Below are 15,527 nucleotides of genomic sequence, written 5' to 3' on the forward strand. Positions count from 1 at the left end.
AAACAAGAAAATATAAATGCATCCAAATGGATTTGAACTTCTGCCTTTGTCACTGATAATCTCTAGTCCAATGCATTAGCAAGGAATGTGACAAAAGCACTTCTAGGAAAGGTTACTGAAACAATCATATTTCAAGGGGTTGGAACCCACGATTGCAATGCAAGAGAAATACAGTTGAATGGGTTTCAACCCCTGCCTTCATAGATGATATTCCATAGATCCATAGACCAGTGCATTTGCATGGCATGCCACAGAAGCACTCACATGAAAGCTTGTTGAAAAACACATTTATGGAAATGTTAAAACTAAGCTAATCGGAGGAAGTCAGAGGAAGGGCTCTGAGCTAACTAATCTGTGATATATAACATTAAGTATCCTGTTGTTTGCTTATTTCTGAGTTATTTATAGCACTTTTATTTTACTCATTGTGTGTGAGGTATTAACGATAATTTTCTACAATTGTTAAGCATCTGGTTGGGTTTGTTTGTTCTGATATCCTGCTAAGAGTGTATCATATAACTTGTTTGCACTTAAAAGCATTCTCTAGAGTCTCCTTAATCCTTAATCTATTTAAACATTTCTGCAGTTCTGCAGTTTTTTTATACCTAAGTGGTATTGGTAGTGTAGCATTGTCCATATTTAGGCTTGTGTTTTGGGCCTAGTTGTTTGTTAGTAGAGGCTGTGTGTCTGAGCACATGTTCCAGGCCATCATATCTTAGCCAAAGCCATTATAGCATTTCAGTGAGAGTGAATTGTTTGTGGTTATTGGCTGACTGGGGTTGCCTGGACTATGCCTTGGAGTAAGCACCTCATTGGTTCTTTCAAGCTTTTTTTTAAAGTTGTTTCATGTTTCAACTTTGTTACTTAAGAAGTTCACTTGTGAGTGTTTCTGTCATTTCACACTGAGATAATCGGAGGAAGGGCTCTGAGCTAACTAATCTGTGATATATAACATTAAGTATCCTGTTTTTTGCTTATTTCTGAGTTATTTATAGCACTTTTATTTTACTCACTGTGTGTGAGGTATTAACTAGAATTTTCTACAATTGTTAAGCATCTGGTTGGATTTGTTTGTTCTGATTTTTATTTCCCACCCTCCCTCCCTATTGGTATCATGTTTTTATACTTGGTGGCTTTGCAGTTGCCCACCCCTACTGTAAATTTGAACTAGGGCACTCCTCCCAGTCTAATGTCATTACCTCAATCTACCTAATCCAGGGAGAATATTTGAGAAGGCCAACCCAGTTAGCTTCTGCTCCTGCTTTCCCCCTTCCACTTTACGAAAAAAAAAAAATTTTAAGCTTGTTTCCTGCCTTTCCTGAAAGTCGTCTAGTCCAGATACAAATTTGCTGTATCCAGGACTGTTTGTAAGCTTCTGAGCCCTCAAGCCTTTCTGTGTTGGAGGGAAGCCTTCTAGCTTAATTTTGTTTCTTAGAACTAGCCAGTTTTGTAGTTTCAGCACTCAAATTTGTTTCTTTGAGCTCAGCACTTGTTCAGAACTCATTACAAGCACTAAATAAGCTACAAATTACTACAGCACTCAACTTTCCTCACTTGTCTAAAGGAAAAAAGTTTTTAGTACTTAATAAATAAGCACCTATCCAGGCATTTCTAAGGGTCAGCTCCTGGTGTTTTCTCCTGTCTACCTGATGAATCTGGACATCTTGGGACAATGCAGCAATTGCCTCATGTACACAGACAACCCTCTCCTCCTACCACCCAACACTACAACCTGTGATATATGCACTTATATAGCCAAACTGGAAGCAAAGCTCTTTTCACCCAAGACTGGACTAGACAGTCAAGAGGAGAAGGTAAACACTTGCACCACACCACACTCATCACATAGTCCCTCAAAATCTACACCACCAAAACACACACATAGAAACACAAAACACACACCTACATTCGTGGAGGCTCTTAAAAAAATCTACCCAAGCAACAGGGACCTCCAAAGCAGAAAAACAAGCAACCTCCACCCCCCAACACAACCCAAATGACACATAGCCCACAAACTCAGTGTGCCACTCAACCACAGCCCATAAGTCATAACAACATACCCAACACTCTAGTCATAGGTGACTCTATGGTCAGGCAAACTGATGTTCCACTCACCAGGCTAAACAAGGAGAAAGTTACTGTCAGCTGCCTGTCAGGTGCCAGGATCTGCCACATAATGCATGCACTCAGGTCACTCCATAACAAGTACAAATATGACTCTGTCATTGTCCATGTTGGTGTGAATGACCTAAGACATACCTCCCTAGACTACATTACAAGAGACATGGAGGAGCTGTCTGATCTTGTAGCTCAGGTAGGTATGACCATAGCCCTGAGTAGCATCCTGCCATCACACAGAATGATACCACAGTACAAGGACAAAGTGATTGACTTCAACAATTGGTTAAGCTTCTGGTGTCATTCTAAGGGGACCCAGTATCTGTCTGCTTGGGATAACATGATCAACAAACCACGATGCTTTGCCAGAGATGGCCTGCACATGTCGCCATTGGGATTCCGGATACTGGCTAAGGCTCTTGCCACCTCTATAGTGCTTTTTAGGCAAGATTCAAATGACAAATTCACCACCGTAACAGGTACAAGCAAGCAAAATCTGAGAGTAATGCTACATAATGCTAGAAGTCTAAACCTCAAAATGCACTCACTCGAGGCACTCCTTAAAATGGAGAACATCGACATCTGTGCAGTGACAGAGACCTGCTTCAAGGCTCCAGAGAGCACCCCGGCATTACCAGGCTATAATTCATACCGCACCTTTCGGCCACTTAACCGGGACCAAAGCACTAAAGGCGGAGGCGTGTCCATATTCATTAAGGATATCCACACCTCCAGGCTAGTTGCTCAGCATAATGCATCCGAGATTATCCAAGTGCAACTAACTCTGGGCAAGACCGCAATCCAAATTGTCACTTGCTACAGATCTCCCACCATGCCCCAGGATTCCCACTCCTCATTTCTTGATACACTGGAAAATATTAGGGTACAACCTAACACCCTAATAATGGGCAATTTCAACTACCCCACCATTAACTGGGAAAACTACTCATGTACCAACTTTTGTGCTCAACGTTTTCTGGAATTCATAAATTCCAATGCCTTGGATCAACTTATCCACACCCCCACCAGGGGCAGCAATATCCTAGACCTGGTCATTACCAACATGGGCAGCCAGTGTTCCACACCAGAGGTCAATTTCTTGTTGGTCAGATCCGACCACAAGCATATCACCCCAGACATCCACATCCCACCCCCATTAGGGAAGCCACCGTAAAAAATTTCTCCAAAGCCAACTTCATGCTTCTTAAGACAGAAGTGGCAAACCTCATGACACCCATGCTGACAGATAATTGAGGTATGACTACTGAATCCTATACAATTGCACTTTATAAGCACTTACACAAGTGCAAGGATCGTGCAATCCCTAACAGAACCAAGATGCTATCCTCCAAAAAAAGGAAGCCAATCTGGTGTTTCCCTGCTATAAACAAACTCTACAACAAAAGAAAGAAACTGTTGCAAAAAAGAGTAAAATCTCATGATTGGAGGAACTCCATGGTCAGCCTCAATAAGAAGCTGAGATCCCTCATAAAATCCTCCAAAGCTAGTTACGAAAACAAAATCGCCACTGATTCTAAAGACAGCCACAAAGCATTCTATAGCTATGTCAAGAATCTCAATGGCAACACTCAGACCTGCTCTGAGTTACAGCATAATGGCACTAAATATACAGAACCAACTGATATTGCCAACATCCTGGCAGATAGGTTCAGTGCTAACTTTACCCCTCTCTCATCCCCTAAAGGGCCCATCGCTATACCGGGAGAATGCAAAGTTCCTGTAATCATGGCTGCACAGGTAAAAAACACGCTCTCCAAAGCCAAGAACATGGCATCCATGGGACCTGACAACATCCCAGGCTGCGTTCTACATGAACTACAGTACAAACTGGCACCCCACCTAAGTACCATGTTCAATCATAGCCTCACCTCAGGCTTTGTGCCCACTGAATGGTGCACAGCAATGGTTATCCCACTCCACAAAGGGGAAGCCACCACAGACCCCGGGTACTACTGCCCCATTAGCCTGATGAGCCTGGTCTGTAAGGCTATGGAACGCATAATCATGGAACTTATAAACAATGACATTTGTAATCACCAAACTCTGGACCCTACCCAGTTCAGGTTTGTAAAAGGCAGATCATGTCTCCTAAACCTGATAGACTTCTTTGAAGTGGTCACCAAAGCTGTAGATGAGGGTAAGGTGGTTCACATAACCTATCTAGATCTTGCCAAGGCTTTTGACTCCATCCCCCACTCTGGAATTATAGATAAACTCACTAAACTAGGTATAAATCCCTATGTCACAAGATGGGTTGCCAACTGGCTCACTGACAGGACCCACACTGTGAAAGTAGCAGACACTAAATACAACTTCAGACCAGTGACACGTGGAGTACCACAGGGTTCAGTCCTAGGTCCTCTCCTGTTTGGTATCTACTTCTTTGAAGTACAGGCTAACACAGAAGGTCTTTGGCTAACAAAGTTTGCAGATGACTGCAAACTAGAAGCCATAATCGAAACTCCTAATGATGTCGACATGCTACAAAAGGACATCACTGAAACAGATGCCTGGTGTCAAAGCCATGGCCTCAAGCTCAATGCCAAAGAGTGCATTGTCATCCCCTTTGGTAAAAACTCTGTACCCATGAACTACCACATAGACAATAGTCTACTTAACACCGCAAGTGTGATAAGAGACCTTGGGACACAGGTGGACAGTAGTCTCTCCTTTGATAATCACATCGCCACAGCAGTCAGGAAATCCTTCTACATGGCACACCTCATGACAAAAGATTTTTCATCCAGGAAAAAAGAGGTCATTGTTCCCCTCTGCTCATCACTCATTAGACTCATTATAGAGTACAATGCCCCTTTTGATGTGTACCTCACAAGACATCTACAACAACTGGAAAGGCCACAGAAATACTTCACAAAGAGGATTACCGGCCTCAAACAGATGCCCTACGCAGACTGTCTCAAAAAACTCCTGCTTTACTCTGTCACATATCGCCTACTCAGAGGCAATCTCTGCCTAACATACAAAGCTATGTCAAACCCAGAGCTGTTGGACATGCTCCATGTAAAGAAATCCCAATCCCTCCGAGCTACACGCTCTAGGGACCTAAACCTTTTCACCACAATAAACAGAACATGCTGGAGGGATAGATTCCTGTCCCAGAGACTTCCCATACTCTGGAACAAACTACCTATCTATATCAAACAAAGCTCCTCATTAGCACTCTTCAAGATAAATCTTGATGATTGGATGGGAGATAGGAAATTCACCCCGTGGATCACTTCTGTGGCTCTGCTTGACAGGGGTACAGGAAAATAATTTTCTTAAGTGGCAAAAGTCAGGATACTGTTTGGCTAGGCTTATATAGGCCCTAGGGCCAATAGCCTAGTACCTACCTATGAACCTATGGTGACTAGAACATGAGCACTGAAAAACAACAAAAATCCATCAGGGGATAAAAATCAGTGGTGTATTGACAATGTACATATCACTGCATACGTACACTAAGTCATGTAAGCAGTTAGACTACATACATTAGGTTTATCTTATTTGCATGGTGACATGAGTCAATGACTTTCTAACTGGTTTCCTTTATAGCAGTACATTGTCAAATAAAGTCATGGAAGAATGCATAATCAAATTTAAAAAAAAAAACATTTCAAAGCAATGTTAAAACAGTTTTGAAGTCTGAAAACTGAACATTGTAAAACTACATACAGCAATCACGGAATTAACCCTCCCCCCCATATATTGACAATGAACACATCACTTCATGAGTACACTGAGACAAGGAAGCTGCTACATACTGTAATCACGTTTAACTTATTTCATATTTGCTTGGTAAGTGATCAGTGCAGAAAACAGACATTTTTCAGAATGATACAAGGTAGACCTCAACAGATTTGAGTCCATGCCCTTCTAACTGATAGTCTCCACAACAGAGCATTTTCAAGTGAAACCACAAAAGAGTTTATAGTGAAGTTGTCAGAAAACACATATTTCAAGGGAATCTTAGAACTGCATTGAAGACTGAAAACTGAACATTGTAGAACAATATACAACAATCAAGGGATTAAAAAGTCTCCTCCGGAGTGTTAATAATTTACATGCCACTGCTTGTGTACACTAAGTTAGACAGGCTGTTGCACGCATTTATTATGTTTACCATATTTCATATTTTCATGATAAATAATTAGCACATGATATGGATTTTGTTACATTTTTGTCATTAGAAGAAAAATGCCATTTCTCTTTATTTTTATATGGACTTTGTTGTCGTTCTCTGAGACCTGTCATGCAATGCACAACCACAGAAAGATGACTTTGCTCTTTTATAAACCCTTTTTGGGCATTTGTGGAGTGTGCTAATGTACTTTTTGACAAGATTAAAGGTTGGAAAGGGTTTGAGACAGAGGTGAAAAATGACAGCAAGCAGAGAATGCAACATAAGGTGAGGAAATAAGGACTGAGCAAGATAGAGGCACGTGAAGAAGAAGAAAGATAAACAGCGATCAAAAACATGTAGCCATGGCTTTCATTATGATATTCTACATAGCAGGGATTCATTAGCAAGCAAAGGCAATCAAGCAGTCAAACCAAAAGAGGTCATAAACACACATATCAGGGAAATGTAGCACACTGGCAGCGAGACAGCAAGAACAAATATGGGCTTCATGGGATTGGAAGCAAGCCGTTCGCTATGATAGTCTCCATAGCAGTGCATTAGGAAGGGAAGTCCCTGAAGATGTCACACTGCAAGGAATCATTAAAAAGATGCATTTGCAGAGTGGATACTCTCTGCTGACAGTCACGTAACATATGACCACAGAAAGATGAAGTGTTATATAAGCCCTTTGTGGGCATGTGTGTTGTGTTTATCTATTTTTTGATCAAGTTAAAGGTTGGAGATGGGAGTATAAGGCAGAGCTGAAAAGGGAAAGCACACAGATGGTAGAAAATTAAGTGAGTCCATGATGAATGAGCTGTAAGGAGGTAAGCTAGGAGCACATCACACATATTCTTAGCTCAGCAATGCTAGATGCAGCCATAGTTACATTTTGTTAGAAAGTGCCAGTCTCCATGACAGAATTTACAAAATGATGATATGAATGTTTTATTTCAGGGGAATAGAATGTGTGATAGTAGTAAAATAGAAATATACCAGAACGAATTTGAACCCATGACTGTTACTCATAATCTCAGAGCATTAGACCAGTATGCCACAGATGCAATTTTAGGAAAGGCATCAGAAAAAAATAACACCCTGCAGGGAAATGTAATATAACTACATTATGGAAACAGAACATGTAAAAAGACATATCACCATCAGGCAATTAGAGCACTTCAGCCAGGGCATTAAGAATGGCGTTATCACATTGAACCCTAAATGATACAAAGGCAGTCTCTTAACTTTACCACAACTCATAGTTGCTTGGCAACACACAACAATGCTCAGTTCATTTGCACTAATATAGGTGGAATTTTTTGTGCGTGCTAAACACTTTTCATCATTTTTGCCTTAGGATGTGAAGTGTTGACTCATTTCTCTGCGGTTACATACAGACATCAATATTGCTAACTGCAAACTGTCACTCAATTTATGACCACAGAAAGATGACTTTTTATAAGCTGTTTATGGGCATATATGTATTGTGTTTGTTTATTGGTTGACCACATTAAAGGTTGGAAATGGGAGTGCAGGTCAAATATGAAAAGGAGAAGCAGTCAGAGAGTAGAGCTTAGTGTGAGCAAATGAGGAATGATGATGTAGGTGGTGATCTACAACAATATCTGTAATTATTTACTGACAGTAATTATCAATAATTTGTCAGACAGCAACATCTTTTAGAAGAATCAATTGTAGCCATTCATGAGTACATTATTGAAATATCTGGGAATCTGAAAGGTATGGATAGAAGTATATTTTATGGGACGGCTGTCCTTATACTTTTTGTTGAGAAGGGAAATGTGAGGAAGGAAATTAGGGAAGTAAGAGGTGGGTAAGAAGGGGAAATTAGGTTGCAGGGAAAGACAGACATGACTGACAAGGTCTGGAGTAACAGAATGTGGGAGGGGGAACACAATGGTAAAGGACACATCAGACAAAAAAAGGGAAGACAGAAAGATTGTATAAATACAGAGGTGGGCATACACACAAAAGGGAGTGGGACAATGGGTTTGGGAATAAAACTGGATGTTCAAAGATGCATACTCTGCCAGCTTAGACCCAGTGGGTGATTACTCAACACCCAGTGAACTATCATGACTGTGTCCTGTCTCAGAAGACAGAGACAGCACTCATCAGAGATAAAACTCAATGAACTGCTGAAGCATTGTTTCTATATAGCTGATTTGAGCATCCATTTCCTGCTTATTATCTACCCTACAAACTCTGCCAGCTCCTGAAAGGTGACAAAAGCATCACCTTTACTACCTGCAGGTACCACTGTGCCATCCTGCACTGCAAGACTACCTGCGGGAGATGGTGCAGGTAGGGTACTAGGAGGCATTAAGGCAGCTATGTCAGGCTGGAACCCAGATGTACTGTGTGTCTCTAGTACAGGAGGTGGCGGCCTGCTGCTGCCATCTGTAGGGGGCTGACAGGCCATGCCATTGTGGTTGGGCAGGATGTTGTGCTGCTGCATATAACAGTAACAAAAATGAGAGAGAAAAAAATAAATAAAGGAGAGCAACAAAGAGGGTGGGGGTAGAGACATATAAAAACAATGAAACTGTATTCTTGACTATGTTGATACTCATACAGTGAAGCAAAATAACCTTCTAATAGTAGGTTTTACACAGGTATGTCATCAACTTGTTTATGGGGGGGGGGCTGGCTAAACCAAAAGCCATCGTCACATGCAGTCCAATATAAGATCACACTAACTGCAGGAGCTATTTGTCGTGACAGGACATCTATGCTTGTGGCCTGTGATACAATTTCAGTTTTGACAAAAATACAACTGGACATATACATGAAAAGCATGCTGATTACACAATACATATGTCAAGTGCTTGTAATAGACAAGGGACAAATATGTCTGCTGTATATTGTGAAGTGCAAAGCCAGCTAATAAGTATGGATATTACATATATGGACCTTATAGGAGTGCATTGATATTACTGGGATGGCACATGTACTCTGCAATGGCAACATATTTTTTTGGAGCGGGGTTAACCTGCAACAGTCTTAGCTATCTCAGTTACACAGACGTAACATGATGAGACACTTGTCCACCTGCAGAGGGGATAGCCTGCATAAGCACATTTCTAACTCTGCAGAGTCATACTAATTCAAGACATGCCAGTACTGAGAGATGGTGAACTACTGTATGAAAGTTAAACAGACTTATTTTTAATGGGTACAACTGCTGTGCAAACAGACACAACTTTCACACCAGCACTCAACTAGATACTCTAGTTTGCCCCTGTGCATGTCCCTGATTCCTTTCTATCTCTGCACAGGCTGGAGATATATAGAGGTCAGAATGAAAAATTGTATGGTGGCATGCACTGACAGGTCAGGTTTACGTTGACATAAGTCCCTGTAGTGGTGGCAATGGCACCATTCTCCCATGGGTTGGACGCCAGTAGCATGGATGACAGTCATGGTCAAGCTAATCCATTCATTGGTCTTATACTGTGATCTGTGACTCTAGATGGTACCTATCATGGGAAGAGTTGCCTAGATCAACCACTTTAGATTTGCAGTATCCTCAAGATAGGAGAACACAAATCACAAACTTGCAATCACAGAGCTATGTCAGGGTGAGCTATTCATGCTGTAAAAATTAGCTCTAGGAGATTTAGTCATGTTGACTTATGTCAACAAAAATGACACCAACCCTGAGCATGGTTATTTGCCAGTGATAAGCAATTTGATGATCTGACCTATGCCAGGGACCATCTGCCTTAAAGCCCAGCAGCCCTGGGCCAGTAAGCTTTTGGTGAGTGTCTGGTGTCCAGTTGTCCAGCTTGGGTTACCTGGGAAAGAAAGAAAATTGGACATAAAACTAATCAACCTACTAAATAAGAGCTAAATATTGCATCACTTGATATAGGTTCAGACAGAATACAGCTTGGAAGGTGATAACCTGAAGAGTAGTAGGAGGCCTGACATTCTCTGTCTCTAAGATCCAAGATGAAAGGACAATGCAGCAATGCCACTTGAGTTGGGATCCAGAGTCTACTGTTCAGGGGGAGGACAGAGTAGAAGTGTGGGTATTGTGGTAAAAGAGAGAGCTTCAGAAGATAGAGAGGCATGTTATCAGAATTAATGACAAGCTCATAGCAATCAGACTCCAGACTCTCAGCCTATGCCAAACAGCAGAGTTGCGACTGTAGGAAAAGAGTGCATTCAGACAGTTGCAGATAAAGCAGGGCAAAATAAGTTGGTGTTGATACGGGACTTGAATGCACATATCAAGATGGAAAGACCAGGATATGAGAGATGCCTGGGACAAATGGGTGGGAAAAGAGGAGTAAGGAAGGAGAGAGTATTATATACTTCTGTCTTGCAAATAGTTTACATGGTGGACAAACTTGGCTCAGCAAGAGAGAGGGTCTGAATACCACATACAAGACTGGCAAACATGCAGAGCTGGTAAAATTCCTCCTAGCAAGCAGTGGGCATTGAGGTAGAATCCGCAAATGCAGTCATCCCCAGTGAAACAGTCAGTGCACAGTGGTTGCCACAATTAGCTTCAAGCAGTGGTTGTAGAAAGCTCTAAGATCGATAGAGACTAAGCTAAAGACCTGGAAGTTGATGGGAGAGAAAGCACAAAAGTTTAGAAATACTCAGGGCTCTAGCATCCCTAAAAGAAGAGGAAATTAATGGAGTTGAAGAATAGCAGTGCCTTAAAACAGCATGTTCTATACAATATGTGGCTGAGCCTGGTATGGAAATACATAAAAAAAGCTGTTGGTGGAATTCAGAAGTTCAAGAAGTCATAAAAAGATATAAGGGGCACAGGAAAAAGTGAGAGATAGAAAAGACCGATCAAGTTATGAAGGAATACTAGTTGTCTAACAAAGAGGGCAAGAGAGCAGTTGCAACACCAAAGAATAAGACATCAGAGGTCCTCTACCAGCCTCTGGAAAGTTACTCATCAGATAGAAGAAAGACACTCTAACAGGCTGCAAGAGAAAGGCAGAAAGATAAAGAAGATATTCATCAGAAACTCTTCATAAGGGATACCAGCAACAACCTTCTCACTAGTTCACAGGATATCAAAGCCAGAAAGAAGGAGTACTTCCAACAGCTTCAGAACTAAGAAAATCTCACACAAGCTGGGCTGCCCCAGACACCTCTTAAAATGAAAGAAGAATATGAAGAGGCCTCCGTAGAAGAACTAAGAACAGCACTAAGGAAAATGAAATCAAGGAAAGCAGCAGTCTCAGATTGGGCGCTCACAGTAGATATAATAAAGATGTTGTGAGAGTTAGGAAATAAATGGTTCCAGTGGATATTCCTAGCAGTATGGAGAGAAAGTCATATCCCAGATGACTGGAGAATAAGCATTCTAATGACACTGTACAAGAACAAATGGTCAATCACAATTATTGACAATATAGAGGTATTAGACTCCTGTAACAGAGCATGAAAGTGTGGAAGAGGGTGATTGATTAATGAACATGCTGAGTAGGAGAAAGTAAGATGGAAGATATGCAGTTTGGGCTCAGATCAGGATGCAGCACGACTGACCTGATGTTTGCAGTGAGACAGATAGTTGAGAAGAAGCTACAGATAAGGAAAGAGTCCAACTGACCATTTTTTGATGTGGAGAAAGCATATGGGAAGATCCAAATACAGTTGATTTAGGTATTCCTGTGATGGTTTGAAGTCCCAGAAACATTGGAAGAATTAATGCACGATATGGCTAGCAACCCAAATAACACAAGTACAGATCACATTTGGATTCCCATTGGGAGTGGGTGTACTTTAAGGTTCAGGACTCAACCCACTGCTGCTCATACTGGTGATGAACTAGAAGTAAGAGAGTACAGATCAACAAAGCTGCTTTATGCAGGTGATGTAGCATTACAGGCAGACTCTGAACAAGAACTTCAGCAAAGAATAGGGGACTGGAATGCAAAACTGTAGGTATAGTGGATATAAAAAGTTTACACACCCCTGTTAAAATGCCAGGTTTTTGTGATATAAAAAATGAGACCACAATAAATAATTTAAAAACTTTTCCCACCATTAATGTGACCTATAACCTGTACAATTCAATTGAAAAACAAACAAATCTGTTAGGGGGAAAATATAAAAAATAAAAAACGTACAATAAGCTGGTTGTATACATGTGCACACCCTTAAACTAATACTTTGTTGAAGCATCGTTTGATTTAATTACAGCATTCAGTCTTCTTGGGTACACACCAGCCATCAATTAAAGAGACTGATTAACCTCAAATAAAGTTCAGCTATCCTAGTAAGATTTTCCTGACATTTACTCAGTTGGCTGGTACAGCAAAAGCCATGGTTCACAGAGAGCTTACAAAGCATCAAAGGGATCTCATTGTTGAATGTATCAGTTAGGAGAAAGTCACAAAAAAATTTCTATAGCATTGGATATACCATGGAACACAGTGAAGACAGTCATCAAAAAGTGGAGAAAATATGGGACAACAGTGATGTTGCAAAGAACTGGAAATCCCTCCAAAATTGATGAAAAGACCAGATGAAAACTGGTCAGGGAGACTGCCAAGAGACCTACAGCAACACTGTAGGAGCTGCAGGAATTTCTGGCAAGTACTTGTTGTGTACTACCTGTGACAACAATCTCCCATATTCTCCATATTTCTGGGCTATGGGGTAGGGTTGCAAGACAGAAGCCTTTTCTTATACAGAAAAATATCCAGGCCTGGCAAAAATTTGCAAAACAATACATCAAATCTCCCAAAAGCATGTAGGAAAATGTGTCATGGTCTGATGAGACAAGGTTGAACTTTTTGGCCATAATTCCAAAAGGTACTTTTGGCACAAAAACAACACTTTACATCACCAAAGAACACCATCCCCATGGTGAAGCATGCCGGTGGCAGTATCATGCCTTGGGGTTGCTTTTCTTCAGCTAGAACTGGTGCTGTAGTCAAGATAGAGGTAATTATAAACAGTTCCAAATACCAGTCACTTTTGGCCCAAAACCTTCAGGCATCTGGTAGAAAACTGAAGATGATGAGGAATTTCACCTTTCAACATGACAATGACCCCAAGCATACATCCAAATCAACAAAAGAATGGCTTCACTAGAAGAAAATTAAAATTTTGGAATGCCCCAGCCAGAGGCCAGACCTAAATTCAATAGAAAATCTGTGGGGTCACCTGAAGAGGGCTGTGCACAAGAGATGCCCTTGCAATCTGACAGATTTGGAGCACTTTTGCAAGGAAGAGTGGGCAAATACTGCCAAGTGAAGATGTGCCATGCTGATAGACTCCTACTCAAGAAGGCTGAATGCTGTGATTAAATCAAAAGTTGCTTCAACAAAGTGTTTGTTTAAGGGTGTGCGCACTTATGCAACCAGCTTATTGCACATTTTTTATTTTTTTATATTTTTCCCTTAACAGATTTGTTTGTTTTTCAATTGAATTGTACAGGTTATAGGTCACATTAAAGGTGGGAAAAGTTTTGAAATGATTTATTGTGGTCTCACTTTTTTATATCATAAAAACCTGGCATGTTAATGGGGGTGTGTATACTTTTTATTTCTACTGTACACTGTGTGACATCCCCTCCCTAGACCAGTAGTCAAGGAGCCTGAATCCTCACTACTGACATTGGAGAGGGACATTCACTTGGAACAAAAGCTGATACATACAGTATTTCCATATGCAGCTCTCTGCATCAAGCACAATTTCCCTTAAGAGCACACAGGGAACACACTCAGTCTGGGGTCTGGGTTTCTCTCTCTCTCTCTCTCTCTCTCTCTCTCTATCTCTCTCAGCCCCAAGTAAGACTCCCACTGGCACAGCTGTAGAGTTGAGTCCTCAGCCGAGTGTCCAAAACAAGTCCTCCAACACCCCCTCTGTGAAACCAGTGCTATGTGTCCCCACTCCAAGCAGCTGACACTCACACTCTTTGAGATTTGATTTGCACATACACACACACACACACACACACACACACACACACACACACACACACACACACACACACACCTGGGATAGGCTGGCACAGATTTGCTAGTTGTGCCCCATTCTGCTCAGACTATAAGGTAGTCACTGCCACCAGACACTCCAAAGCCAGCTACTCTAAGGCTCTTACAAGGGTACCCAATTATACAGAGTAAAATTAATACTAATACAAATGGTAATGTTGACCAAACAGCAAGGCTTTCAGGAGCAGCGGCAGTGTCATCAAATAAATATAAGTACTCTCAAAGGTTAAAATATTCTCTAAACAACCAGCCACAGTAAATATTATTATAATTATTAATAATAATTAATAAAAGAACATGAAAACACTAAATATCTATTTACAATAAACACCAGAGTTTCAATCGCAGGATATATTAAAATAACGCAGATGAAAAGGTTCACACAGAGACAGAAAAACAGTACTTTACTAATCTCACTATATTTTCTTGACGGATTTCAAAAATTACTATTCCCTGGTTACTTACTAAAGCAAGGCAAGATGAAGTAGGTGAGTGGTCTTTCTTCTTTGTCAGGTTTCAAAAACAGACTGCCATGAGGCTTCTGTTTCATCTAGTATTAAAACATAATTTCAGTGCTGGATTATAGAATGCTATCACACACATCTGGTCATATGAGTTCTGGTTTGTATACTACCCTCACTAGTAGAAAATGAACCAGAATCTCACACATATATGTGTTACCATACACACAGATAGAACTTTGGTAAGATGTGTTATAGCATATGAAAGCCATAAAACCATTTCAACACTTCCACCCTTTCAAGGTAGCAATTAGTTCACTGCTAAGAACAATACAGCAGGATTCATAGTCCTTGTTTTTGCAGACATTTTTTCTCTGGCTGCAAACAGAACTGTAAGATACAATCTTTATGGCCTATCAAGTAATTTAATTTCAAACTATTTTTTCAGAGTTAACTGGACTGAGATTAACCTCTGCTCTTCCAGTATCCTCTGTTACAATATATATATATATATTTAATCAGTCACAATAGTACAGTCTGACTTACATATATATTTCTTTTCTGTCCAGCAGGACGCACTGTTGGTACATTTTTAACATAAGCACTTTACAAATACATTTTCAACACACACACATCTGTACAAATGAGTTTGATATACAAATGACATATAACTCTTTACAAAACTCCAGCTAGTTGTGCTGGGATATGTTACACATCCACTGCCCTACTTCTCTTGGCATAACTGGCAATACCTCACATCATCACACATGGGATGAAACTGAGTACAGGCAAGGCAGTTGAAATGGC

General features: G+C 40.8%; 1 protein-coding gene across 1 annotated transcript in view; it reads right to left on the reverse strand.

Moving 5' to 3' along the window:
* Positions 1 to 8,474: 8,474 nt before the first annotated feature.
* The window catches only part of LOC122802271, a 144,995-nt gene continuing 137,942 nt past the window's right edge, over positions 8,475 to 15,527 (reverse strand). Inside the window, exon 14 of the mRNA XM_044071922.1 lies at positions 8,475 to 8,735. Coding sequence (XP_043927857.1) covers positions 8,475 to 8,735 — 261 coding nt within the window. The remainder of the gene's footprint in view (positions 8,736 to 15,527) is intronic.

The sequence above is a fragment of the Protopterus annectens genome, chromosome 5.part0 (genome assembly GCF_019279795.1).
Source record: "Protopterus annectens isolate FY-2018-M chromosome 5.part0, PAN1.0, whole genome shotgun sequence".
NCBI lineage: Eukaryota > Metazoa > Chordata > Ceratodontiformes > Protopteridae > Protopterus > Protopterus annectens.